The sequence below is a fragment of the Geotrypetes seraphini genome, chromosome 2, assembly GCF_902459505.1.
Source record: "Geotrypetes seraphini chromosome 2, aGeoSer1.1, whole genome shotgun sequence".
Taxonomy (NCBI): Eukaryota; Metazoa; Chordata; class Amphibia; order Gymnophiona; family Dermophiidae; genus Geotrypetes; species Geotrypetes seraphini.
Window position 1 is genome coordinate 33,028,698 of NC_047085.1, and position 13,556 is coordinate 33,042,253.

At 43.1% G+C, this 13,556-nt stretch overlaps 1 protein-coding gene across 1 annotated transcript in view; it reads left to right on the forward strand.

Annotated features, from left to right (window-relative positions):
- The window catches only part of HHLA1 (HERV-H LTR-associating 1), a 95,918-nt gene that overhangs the window by 22,039 nt on the left and 60,323 nt on the right, over positions 1 to 13,556 (forward strand). The window contains exons 5-8 of the mRNA XM_033929877.1: positions 548 to 631; positions 2,417 to 2,473; positions 2,591 to 2,677; positions 10,308 to 10,922. Coding sequence (XP_033785768.1) covers positions 548 to 631; positions 2,417 to 2,473; positions 2,591 to 2,677; positions 10,308 to 10,922 — 843 coding nt within the window. The remainder of the gene's footprint in view (positions 1 to 547; positions 632 to 2,416; positions 2,474 to 2,590; positions 2,678 to 10,307; positions 10,923 to 13,556) is intronic.

Here is a 13,556-nt window from a genome sequence, read left to right on the forward strand (position 1 = left end):
TCTTCCTTCTCTTATGTTTTCTGCTACGTACTCTAGTCTTAATTATATATGAACCGAGTCGAGCTCCACTGGGAGATGACCCGGTATACAAACTAAAGATTAGATTAGATGAAAAAAGTACTTTTCTATGCTTAAACCAGAACACAAACAAATTATGTATTTTACCTCACCTCTGTCTCATCTGCGATCTTCCTATTACTCCTGCTATAAGCATAGACCGCAATCCCTCTGGAGCATACAAATGCCTTCAATACCTGAACTATACCTCACCTTCAATCTCAATTTGGAAAAATAAGCAATCAAATCTTAAATCCGTTCATATATCCCCAGCACGCTTAGATTTTCAGTCTCCATCTGTACTGGTGGGTTACGCCAGGCATTTGCCAGCCTTTTAGTAAATAAATCATTTCTCATCTTTTCTATGAGCCGACTGCTTCTCCCAGGCAGGCTGCAACTGTTTTATGTACAACAAAAAGTGTACCTCACTGTTATGAAAATATATGTCCCTGTTCATTCAGTAAAAGATATACTGTATTTGACTTTCTAGATTTTACAGCGCTACTTCTTGACATTATTGGAAATTCCACTAGCTACTTAAAGGAAATTTTTAAATCGACATCCATTGTCTCAGGTCAGTACCACAAATTGAGATGTTTATTATTATTTTCCCTTAGGTTGGCAGATAGAACAAAGGTATCATTGCATTTGTTATGTACAGACACATGAATATTCACACAGGGTTACCGGACGTCTGGATTTCCCTGGTCATGCCCGCTTTTAGAGGACATGTCCGGGTGTCCAGAAGGCTTTTCAAAACCAGGCACTTTGGGTTTTGCAAAGCTGGCGAGATCGGGACCGGGGCAGGAGTGCATCATTATGTCTTATCCGCGCATGCACTCCAACTCCTGCCTGAAGAGATGATACATATTTCAAATCTGAAATATTCTAATCACAAAATATAAAATAATTTTTTTTCTACCTTTTGATGTCTGGTAATTTTATTCTTCAAATCACTTGGTCTCAGGCTTTGGTTTTAGGTTCCTTCTGTCTTCATCATGGCATGGCTGGCTCCTGAATGTAAAATAGGCCCAAGAGGAGCTGGGGAGGAGATGCAGAGTCTGACACAGGAACAATTTTTTTTACCACAGGAGCAAGACTTTTCACCGCTCCCACGGGGCGGTGAAAGGTCTTGTCCCCATTCCTGCGGTAAACCAGTTGCAAATGTCTCCATTCCTGTGGATTTACTGCGGTGACCCGCGATTAACGGTCCCCGTGTCATTCTCTAGTGCTTTATTCATTTGCATAGAGACTCAATGTGAATAGGGTTGCCAGATTTTCCCTAGGCCCTCCTAGTTACACCCACCCCCACTCTAATCCCACCCCCAAGCCCGCACTAGCCCCATCCACCGCTACCTGCTCTTGTCCAACAGGGAGGAAGTCCACGCATGTGCGGCCGTTCCTCCCTGCCCGACACAGCTTTTCAAAACCCGGACAAAGTGCTGGGTTTTGAAAAGCTGTCTGGACCTCCTGTCCTGGACGTCTGGTAACCCTACATGTGAATGGAAAAAGCAGATAAGCATCCTGAGGTCGCCTTCACAATTTTTTTTTTTTTTGTTTCTCCGTTGTGAGAAGGTGATGTCTCCTGTGTTTGGCGCACAGCTTAGCAAAAGGGCCCCTATCTTTTGTGTATCCCTATGCTTTTTAGACACTTTAGCTATCCTTCCTACTCACACCCAGTGGCGCAGTAAGGGTGGGGGTGGGGGGGTGGACTTCCCTGGGTCCTCCTTGGTGGAGGCGCCACGCCGGCACCTCTCCATTCCCCCATGTTACGCTTGTGTTCTCCCTTCCCCACCCCCTGTACCTCTTTAAATCTTCGCCGGTGTAAGCAGCAGCCCTGGCGCCCCTCTGAAACCACTTCTTGGTCGCGGGGACAGGAAATTATGTCCGAGGGAAAGACAGTAGGCTGGAGAAGCTGGTCGCACTGGCGAAGATTTAAAGAGGGAAGGGGATGCGTTGTAGGGGGTAAGAAAGGGGCAGGGAAGGAGTGGGGAGGAGGGTGTGGGTGGGCGCAACCACCTCAGGGGGGCCTCCTACCCTCGCTGCATCACCGCTCACACCTTCTTTCAGCCAGTTTCAGAGGCAAAAACATTCTGAGCCTTATAGCCAGGGTTTTCTAGCGGAACAACTTTTGCCAAGGCAGTTTCTGAAATGTCTCCGTACGTCAAACGCCGAAGTTGACAATAACGGAACCCATCCTGCACCTCGCTTTATGCGCAAAGAGAGACTCTTCCTGGTACAATCGCAAACTCATAATTACAATTCTTTTTCTCTGTGGCGGCCTAAATTAGCGCCAGCACAGTCAATGAATCTCAGCCTCTAAAAGTATATATTATATGTGATCTGGTTTCTCTTGCAGTGAGCCAGAGCAATGAAACGGACTGCATCTATTTGTGTGTGTTGACAGGCAGAACAGGTAATGAAAAAAACAAAAACCCCAGTGTCATTAGCATGAACTGAATCAGGCCCCCCCATTGCCCATTATTATTTTCGAGGCTGCTTATCATTCTTCTGCACGTATTTTTTTTCCCAGGAAGAAATCTGTCTGACTTATGGGAACTGACAAAGACGTCTCCTGTTATCAATTACACATTTTCCGGTACTGCCTCCACTCCTGTGGGTAAGTCAATGTTTGTTAAATCAGAGCCGAGAGAAATCTGCGGCTCTAAAGCAGAACTTCCAAATAGCTCAGCACAGGCTGATCCAGAGCTGTGTTTGCCTCAATGAACACACAGGCTGGTATCTTGGATTTCCGTAAGGAAATTAGAAATGCAAAATCGGCGCCATCATTAGTAGAAAACCAACGTTGCATTAAGCTATCATTAAAATAATCGGTTTGATAACTGGCAGCGATGGTGGCATAGTGCAGGCCACTTCACGAGGGGCAGGGGGTGCTGGCGCCTCTTCTCCTTTCCGCTCCCGCAAACCTCCTTAAACTTTCGCAGGCCGCCTGCTGCTCACGTCCATCTCGACTCCCTTCTGACATCACATCCTGGTCAGAAAGGCATTGAGACCGGTGCAAGCAGCAGTGGGAAGATGCTTCTTGTACTGGCAAACATTTCACGAGGTAAGCGGGGACAGAAGAAGGCACCCATAAGAACATAAGAATTACCACTGCTGAGTCAGACCAGTGGTCCATCGTGCCCAGCAGTCCGCTCACGCGGCGGCCCTCTGGTCTAAGACCAGCACCCTAACTGAGACTAGCCCTACCACCGCACGTTCTTGTTCAGCAGAAACTTGTCTAACTTTGTCTTGAATCCTTGGAGGGTGTTTTCCCCTATGACAGACTCCAGAAGAGCATTCCAGTTTTCCACCACTCTCTGGGTGAAGAAGAACTTCCTTACATTTGTTAGAGAGTGCCCTCTCGTTCTTCCTACCTTGGAGAGGGTGAACAACCTGTGTTTATCTACTAAGTCTATTCCCTTCAGTACCTTGAATGTTTCGATCATGTCCCCTCTCAATCTCCTCTGTTTCAGGGAGAAGAGGCCCAGTTTCTCTAATCTTTCGCTATACGGCAGCTCCTCCAACCCCTTAACCATCTTCGTCGCTCTTCTCTGGACCCTTTCGAGTAGTACCGTGTCCACACCCAGAGCGGTCCACTCCCCTTTACTATGCCACCGGGTGTGGAGGAATATCTACTCTTTGCCTGCTCAAAAAATTGTTAGCGCGCAGTGAGCGCACACAGATTTGGCAATTACAGTAGGTCACTTAAGCATGTCCCGCTGGATGCCATTTAAAGCTGCTTTCAGTGTGCGCTAGGGCCTAATACAGTTTAATAAAAAGACCCCTAAGTATAGGGTTGCCAGATGTCCGGATTTCCCCAGACTGGTCCTCCTTTTGAGGACATGTCCGGGGGTCCGGACGGCTTTTCAAAACCCGGCACTTTGCCTGGCTTTTTTTTTTTTAATTCTTAATTCATTTTGAAAACTTACAGCAGTGTACAGGAATATATCATTAGTAACAACAATAACACTTGTAATTCTCATATAATTCTAAAAACATAAAAATTATATTCCGTCCCACCTACCTTCTTTCAAATATTATAATCAATTATATCATAAATATAATATAAACATATAATTTAGTGAAATTTCCAGGAAAACTCCCCCCACCCCCCCTATGTGTACATATATTCATCCAAGGAAAATGATGTTTACTCATTACAATATCGTTCCAATGGCCCCTAGATCTTTATAAAATTATTATAGTTCCCTTTCTGTATTGCAATTGTTCTTTCCATCTTAAAAATATGGCATGCCGAATTCCACCAAAATGTATAATTAAGATTGGTATAATTTTTCCAGTTATTGGTGATATGCTGAATAGCAATCTCAGTCAAGATTAATAATAGTTTGTTATTATGTGCTGAAATTTGACTTTTTTTCCTCATAGACATGCCAAACAGAATAGTATCATAGGATAATGCAACATGGTTTTCTGGGATTTGAAAAGCTTCCGACGTCGGGATGGCATCCGCAAAAACGCAGATGCAACGCGGATGCCGTCCCAGCGCATGAACAGGTTAAGTGGGGTGGGGGCTGGGAGCGGGGCTGGGTGCAATGTGGGCCTTGGGGCATGGCCATGGGTCCAGATTTTCCTTTGGGAAAATCTGGTAATCTTACCTAAGTAAGATATGTATTTGGCAAAGGAAGGGTGAGGAACCATTCCATGTGTGGATGTGTACAAATATGCAAATACACTTCTCCTTCGTCATTCGTGGGGGATATGGGCAGAGCTGGACCTCGAATGCCGATAAACCGCGATTATCCGGCTCTGACCCACCCCGACCTCCCTGCCGCCTTCCCGGCCTTACCTGGTGGTCTAGAGGGCTTTTGGGGCAGGAGCGATCTTCCTACGCTCCTGCCCCGTGCAGATCGCCATCAGGAAATGGCTGTAGGGAGTTCCCGAAGTAGTCTCGAGAGACTATGGGAACTCCCAGCAGCCATTTCCTCATGGCGATCTGCACGGGGCAGGAGCGTAGGAAGATCGCGCCTGCCCCGAAAGCCCTCTAGACCACCAGATAAAGCCAGGAAGGTGGCAGGGAGGAAAAAAAGATGGATTTTTTTTAACATTAAGACTGTTTTTTTAAATTTTCCCCCTCCCCAGAAAAAAAAATCGCAATTATATGAAACCGCGAGTGCAGGAACCGCGAATGGAGAGGGAGAAGTGTAATGTAAACTTCGATACTGAAAACATACATAACAGCATATGAAAGAGTCTATCGCCAGAGAATCCCCACAGCTATTGAAATAAAATAGATAAACAATCTGGGTTTTGTGAATGGAACGGACACTATGGCCAACCGATTAGCGCATGCTAAACGCTAATGTGTCCATGTTAGTCTATGGATGCGTTAGCATTTAGGGCTCCTTTTACGAAGGCGCGTTAGCGGTTTAATGCGCGTAATATCGCACGCTAAACCGCCTGCCACGCTAGCCTCTACCGCCTCCTCGTGAGCAGGCGGTAGTTTTTTGGCTAGGGCGGGGGTTAGCGCATGATTAAAAAGTCACGTGCTAAAGCCGTGCTCCGTAAAAGGAGCCCTTAGTGTGTGCTAATTTGATTAGTGCACCTTAGTAAAACAGGGGATATGGCCCCGAATTCACTAACATTTAAAAAAAAAATAAAAATAAATTATTTTACTGCTTTTTAACATGTTTACACAAGAATAATCTTGCTCCGGAACTACAGAAAGAAAAACTAGAATCTAGTCTTTAAAGAGAAAATTTTTGTTCTAATACAACAACACGTGCAACATAATTTTCTACCTCAGACCGCAAACAGAGATATTGAGGTTCCAGGAAAAAGAGAGGAGCATCTTTTTTTAAACATGAAATTCTTAAATAAAACCATATATAGCATAAAGAAGGGTCTCACAATTTCCACGACTGATATACTAATCACCTAATGTCCCAATTTCTTCAAATCAAGAAATGATCTTAATTGCTCTGGCAAATAGAATGCGTATTTTAACCCAAGATATTTAATAAGGCATTTACAAGGATATGCCAATAAAAATGTAGCACCTAATGATAACAAAAAATAACCCGGAAATGTGAAAAATCAATAATGTTATAGCAAACACTTTCACTAGAAATATGAATAGGATGTCGTAGAAGGTTAGTGCTGCTATAGTTCCAATTAAGGGAGTTTCAAATCACTGAAGGAAAAAGCCTCAGATTGGAACCCTTCCACCACCACATTGGTGGTCCAAGGTGGTCGGGCGAGCACCTCACTGGCAAAAAACCTCCAGACCAGCTCCCAACAAAAGTGAACTTAAAGCAGGACTATGGTGTAAAGATAGAGGATAATTTCCACTTATCAATTGGTTGATCGGTACACCGACGATGGCCAGCGTTTCACATCTCTGCTGCCTCAGGGTGTATAGCAATCCGATCACACTTTAAGCTGGACGCAAACCGCATCTCAAGATCAAAAGACACCCTGAGGCAGCAGAGATGTGAAATGCTGGCCATCGTCGGTGTACCGATCAACCAATTGATAAGTGGAAATTATCCTCTATCTTTACACCATAGTCCTGCTTTAAGTTCACTTTTGTTGGGAGCTGGTCTGGAGGTTTTTTGCCAGTGAGGTGCTCGCCCGACCACCTTGGACCGCCATTGTGGTGGTGGAAGGGTTCCAATCTGAGGCTTTTTCCTCCAGTAATTTGAAACTCCCTTAATTGGAACTATAGCAGCACTAACCTTCTACGACATCCTATTCATATTTTTAGTGAAAGTGTTTGCTATAGCACCTAATGATAACAACATTTTTAACCGAGTTTCAAGATGCCTGCTGGCGCCTACAAATTCGGTGCCAGGATCACACTTTTGTAGGAGCTTTAGGAAGCTCTGTAGGTATGGCTAACGCCGGAAGCGGTGTTAAGCGGCCTAAAGTGCCTACAGAAGGATGATTCGGATCAAAGGTAGGCGTCAGAAATGTAGGCATGGAATACCCTGGCCTACATTTACCTTTGCCAGAGGCGCCATTCTGTACCGTCGCCATTGCGTGATTAACGCATGCTTAGCGGCCGCTTTTAAGGCAGCTGCTGACAGTGGCGTCAGTTACAGAATCTGGGTCTATTTGTTGTATGTTGTCTATGAGCAGCCCCAAATATACATACCTCTTCCCCAACAGGAAGCCTTTGCATAAAGCCCTGTAATGTGGTTTTCCCAGTGTTATATTATAAATGTGACCGCAGTTGTTAGGGCCAATAAAATTCCATGTAAGTTCCTAACCCACCTTAGATGTGTATCCCAAAAACAACAACATGTAACACCTCATTTCTATAGGTACACATGCCATCCATGTGAAGAAATCCAATTACAGATAGGGCCGTTTTGGAATAAACACTCAAATGACATATCCCTAGGACCCTGACTACACATATAAGTACATAAGAATAGTTTACTGGGTCAGATCAATGGTCCATCAAGTCCAGTAACCTGTCCTCACAGTGGCCAATCCCGGTGCCTAGTACCTGGCCAAAACCCAAAGAGAAGCATTCCATGCTACCAATCCAGGGCAAGCAGTGGCTTCCTCATGGCTTTCTCAATAACAGAGTATGGACTTTTCCTCCAGGAAATTGTCCAAACCTTTCTCAAAACCAGCTACACTCTCTGCTCTTACCACAACCTCTGACAATGCGTTCCAGAGCTTAACTATTCTCTGAGTGAAAAAATATTTCCTCTTATTGGTTTTAAAAGTATTTCCCTGTAACTTCATTGAGTGTTCCCTAGTCCTTGCAATTTTTGACGGAGTGAAAAATCGATCCACGTGTTACCCGTTCTACTCCACTCAGGATTTTGTAGACTTCAATCCTATCTCCCCTCAGCTGTCTGTTTTCCAAACTGAAGAGCCCTAACCGTTTTAGTCTTTCCTCATACAAGAGGTGTTCCATCCCCTTTACCATCTTGATCGCTCTTCTTTTCTAGTGCTGCTATGTCTTTCTTGAGATAAGGAGACTAGAACTGAAGACAATACTCCAGATGAGGTCACACCATGGAATGATACAGAGGCATTATAACATTCTTTTCAGTTCAAACTGTTTATTGGCATTTTAAGTAGTACAATAAACAAGGAACACAACCAAGTTAAGCTCAAGCAGAACAAAAGTAATGCAATAACAAATTATTATCTATCAGGATAGCCAAGATCAGCCAGGGCATTACTGAAACTAAAAATATATATATATATATATATTTATAATTGTTTCCACCATTTTGCCCAGCACTGAAGTCAGGCTGTAATTTCCCAGATCTCCTCTGGAATCCTTTTTAAAGATCGGCAAAATATTGTCCACCCTCCAATCTTCAGGTACTACAGACGATTTTAGCAACAAGTCAGCAATGTTTGAGTTCTTTTAGTACCATGGGATTTATCACTTTTTAACTTGTTGATTTAGCTTAGTACATCTCCCAGATTCACAAAATTTCTTTCAGTTCCTCTGCATCATCACCCTTGAACACCATTTCTGGATCAGGTAGATCTCTTACATCGTCTTCTGTAAAGACCGAAGCAAAGAATTCATTCAGTCTCTCTGCTATGACGATATCCTCCTGAGCACCCCTTTTGTTCCTTGATCATGCAACAGTCCCACAGATTCTCTCACAGGTTTTCTGTTTCTGATTTACCTAAAAAAATTGTTTTGAGTTTTTGCCTCTTTGGCAAGTTTCTCTTCATATTCTTTCTTAACTTTCTTTATCATTGCTTTGCATATGGTAACCATATCTTTGGATACAGAATAAAAGATTCTCATTGGGAACCAGGCTTCCTTGGCTCTTTCTTTTTGGACACCCCTTATATGTTTCTTCTATTCATAATTCTATAGGGAACCAGTTTTTCTATTATTTGCTTTAACTACCGGTATATCCTTGCCTATAGGGCAGAACTGGCCTTCTTACGTGTGCTAGAGTGCAATGCCTGTAGCTTTGTTCCATGTCATCACACCACTCCATTCATCAACCAAGTCCTCCAGACTCCATGATAGGCTGTGCAAAAGGATTCCCAAGCAATATTCAAAGTGTATGTGGGCCACATACCAACTAGTGAGCAATTGCATGCCCCTCAACTATCTCGGAAACATTTCAAGAGCTCTTTTGAACTACTTCAGACTTGCGTAGTATAAGTAGAGTTTCATTAATATGACCAATTCCTGTGTTTGATCGCAATTGCTAATTGCTTTGAACTCTGATGAATGGGAGCATAGGAGGTAGAATGCTTTCTTGTTTGGGAGGGGGGGGGGGAGGGGAGGAGGGAGCCCAAAAGCTCTATCCTAGCCCCAGCAGGATCCTATGACATGACCTCTCTCTCTCCAGCTCCTGGGAATTGGAGAAGTAGCCTAATGGTTAGTGCAGTGGACTGTGATCATGGGGGAGACTGGGCTCAATTTTCACCTCAGCTATCTGTGACTGTGGGCAAGTCACCCAACCCTCCAATGCCCCAGGTACAAAAACTTAGATCATGAGCCCACTAGTGATAGAGAAATCACCCACATATACCACGTACACCGCATATCTAGTAGAGCTCTAGAAATGATCAGTACAGTATAATATCGTTATAACAGACTTCAAGGGACCTGGAAAAACAGTCTGTTATATCCAGAGTCCGTTATATCCAGAGTTGCATTTTTTAAAAACTTTATTTGAAACAACGTACACTCACTGAACAACAGTCACTGCACAAGCATATCAGCAACATCAAGAACAAAACTCAGCAAAACATTGGACTGGCACGAAATGATTGCAAAACCAGAACCCTAAAAGATGTTCTAAAGCATTATGTTGTACTGTACTGGATAGAAAAATAATCTGTCATTTTCTTCTAGGCTGCATTTTGATACTATATCACTGGCACACCATGTGCCTTGTAGACGGAGCCTGCATGTCCGTTATAGCCAAATAAAACTACAGCTAAAAGCGGCTATGGGGACCAAATTGGTTGTCCGTTATATCCAAAAGTCCGTTATATGTGAGTCCGCTATAGGTGATGATTTTCTGCATGTTTATAAAGGCGTGTGGCCAGTACCAGCAGACCTTATCCGCTATAGACAAGGTTCCGTTATAAGCGAGTCCATTATAATGAGATTATACTGTAGTAGTAGCCATGTTCATGGAAATAAGATATAGTTAAAAGATGGCTACTTTATAGTTACATTTGCTTTGTTGTGAAGATCATTGTAGCTAACAGTAATAACTATGAATTAACATATAATTCAGGGATACCATAATAGTTATTTTTATTTTTACATGTAGCGACAAGAATACCTTCATGGGCCAAGCCACCTGCTCCCGATGGACAGGAAATTTCTTCAATGAACATACATCCAGGGGGACTGGTTGTTGCTTCAAAAGAAAATGCAAGCACCTCTAGCGTATTTCTGTGGGCTCAAGGTCGACCTTCACATGGCAACGGTGTTCATTCCATGGGCATAGGCTCATGGGCAATAGGCATTGCTTCCAAAGGACGTGAAATATCCTTCACAAAACTGCCTTTATGGGCACAGGGCATCGCTTCTGATGGGCGTGAAATCCCCTCCAGTAGAACAACTTCACTGCCTAAAACCATCGCACAAAAAGGAGATGATGGTTTTTATAGAACATCTCCATCATGGACTTTAGAAAGACATAAAATCGACTCTCCTGGATCCCCAACACGGACACAGGGTGCAAATTTAGAAGAGCATGAACTTTACTCTGTAGGGGGCCCTTCATGGACCCAGGCAGTCGATCCACAAGGGTTTGAAATCACCTCTTCAAGAATGCCTACTGCTTTAACGGAGCCTGATACACCCTTGAAAACAGAGCCTTCATGGGCATTATCTAGTGTGAAAGTACATGACAGTTCATCAGGGACACATGTAGCTTCAAGTAAGTATTTTTTTAAAAGAGTTATAAAATAGTGAAAAATATGAATATTTCTGTATCAATGAAAACAAAAAACTGTGGATACAGATGTTCTGGAGATAATTTATTATACACTGACATATAAAAACATGAAAATTCAATGAAAAAAGTACAATGATAAAAAATACAGTGGTAAACATCCAACCAGACCCTACACGGTCCGTGTTTCAGCGAACACGCCTTCCTCAGGGGTCCTAAAAGGAAGAGGTAATGATGAATGATGATAAAGAGAAAGATGAAAAGATAAGAAGTGACTGTGATGCCAATCTGGAGTATAGACACTAATATGCAAGCTCCAGATTGGCATCACAGTCACTTCTTATCTTTTCATCTTTCTCTTTGTCATCATTACCTCTTCCTTTTAGGACCCCTGAGGAAGACGTGTAGGGTCCAGTTGGATTTTTATCACTGTATTTTTTATCGTACTTTTTAAATTGAATTTTCATGTTTTTATATGTCAGTGTATAATAGATTATCTCCAGAACATCTGTATCCACAGTTTTTTGTTTTCATCGGTGGATTGTTTCCACTGTGGATTATTGGGTCTCCCCGGTTTTCTTTGTTGTGCTGTATTTCTGTATCAACTTTAAGCAGCTATTATAATGGCCACCAATCGTATTATATCCAAACCTTGATGTATCAATAAATCTATATCTGCTTATTTAGTCCAGATACCATCACTTTTTTCTGTTTTCTTTAAGAAAGGACGCCTCAGCCCCACCGCTCCACCGCAAAAAATATTTTTATATCGCGGGAAGTCTGATGTGGTGCTTCATCATTGGCTGTCTTTTCAATAGGTAATATTATTCTAGTTAATCCTTTTTGCCTTTATATTTCTTACAGCATTTAAACCTTGCAACATCTTTCTAATACATAGCTTAAGACAGTACTTATCTTAATTTATTTCAGCCAAAACCCGGGGAGCCAGACCCGACATGTTTCGCACATAGAATGTGCTTTTTCAAGGGTCTCCCTAGAACAAATCAGGAAGGAGCCATTAATATACAATTGTAAACAGCCACCCCCCTACAAAAAACTTCACTTAATATAATATAATATACAGCTCACCGAGGTCGCCGCCGTCATCCGACTCCACTATGTTAATGAGTATAAGATGGCGCCGGCGTCCTCGGACCACAATTTAAATACTTGTAACTTCCTTATTAAACCACGCCCCCCTTAACGCTCATTGGTTCAAATCCACTTAGCAGATTACATCATAGAACTCCATTCTATCATGTTGTTAAGACCCCGGGGTTCAACTGTGTCAACCTGAAAAATTAATCGTTGCTCAGCTTCATTAAGCTGTCTCATATCATCATCTCCCCCTATATCATACATCTTATAAATAACCTGCCATCTCAGATCCTCCACTGTATGCTTATATTTAGCCCAATGCTCCACTAAAGGAGCTAGGGCCACCCCATTTATTATCCGGGACTTGTGTTCGTTCAGGCGTAACTTGATCTTCCGATTAGTACGTCCGATATAGATAAAGTCACAGGGGCAGACTATAGCGTATATCACTCCCTGGGAGTTACAATCAGTGTCAGTTCTAGCTCTAAGATTCATATTCCTTCCTGGAACCTGCCAGTTCTCACCTTGAATAGACAACGGACACCATTGGCACCTCCCACAACTACCATGGCGCCCACCTATCATTCTCCTCTTGATTCCATATCTCTTGTGGCCACCAGCTTAACCCCGAACAGGGCTTTGTTGCAATTCTGATGGCTACACTAAACAGCACCCAAGCGTGTGACCCGGCCTGGAGTCACCCTGCAGGATCGGATTTTCAAAAGTGGAAAACACCACCAATAAAGTTCCAACACAGGGACAGTTTATATCAATAGTTCTCTTTACTTAATCCTTCCAAACAGGTAAGTAATACTTTCATCGATTCAACATTACAGACAGAAGTCCAGTAAAGAAAAGAAAAAAAACACCACATTGTCAAAAATGGCAGAGTAATTGAAGCAGGGCTAATTAACCCCAACTTTCCTATTCTCACTGCTTCTTAAGTCTCTCCTAGTGTTGAAACCTGGGCGCAGTAGAGAGCTCACTCTGACTGCTACCCAGCAGCCCTTCTCTTTACTCAAAAACAGATACAGTTCAGCTTTCAAGTTTTACTTGGATTCCAGTCCATAACAAAAAAATAAGAAAGCCTCTGGCAATTAATAATTAAGGTTGCCAGGCAGAAGAGAGAGTAGTAGGTTTTGCAAAAATTACAGTCTTTCAAACAGACTTTCACATTCCCTCCCAGGTGGAAGCAAAACCTCTCCCTCAAATACTCTCTCTAAACTTTCACAGCAAAAATCAGCATTCAAAAACCAAAAGAACAGCACACAAACAGTTTCCAAAACTCACTCACTGTTTGTGGCTCAGAGTCCAGTTCACCTGCATTGGTTCAGGTAGGTTAGCATTCTCACCAGCACAAGACTCTTGAAAGTCCATAAGTTCCTCAGATTGAGTCAAACCCTCTGGTTGTGCAACCTCATCCAGCTCCATAGGTTGGGGCTCCCTGTCCCTGCTTGGCTCGTCAGGGTCCCTAGGGAGGCAAAGCCTAAGCTTCCTCCCTAACCGGCCTCTCTCCCTGTT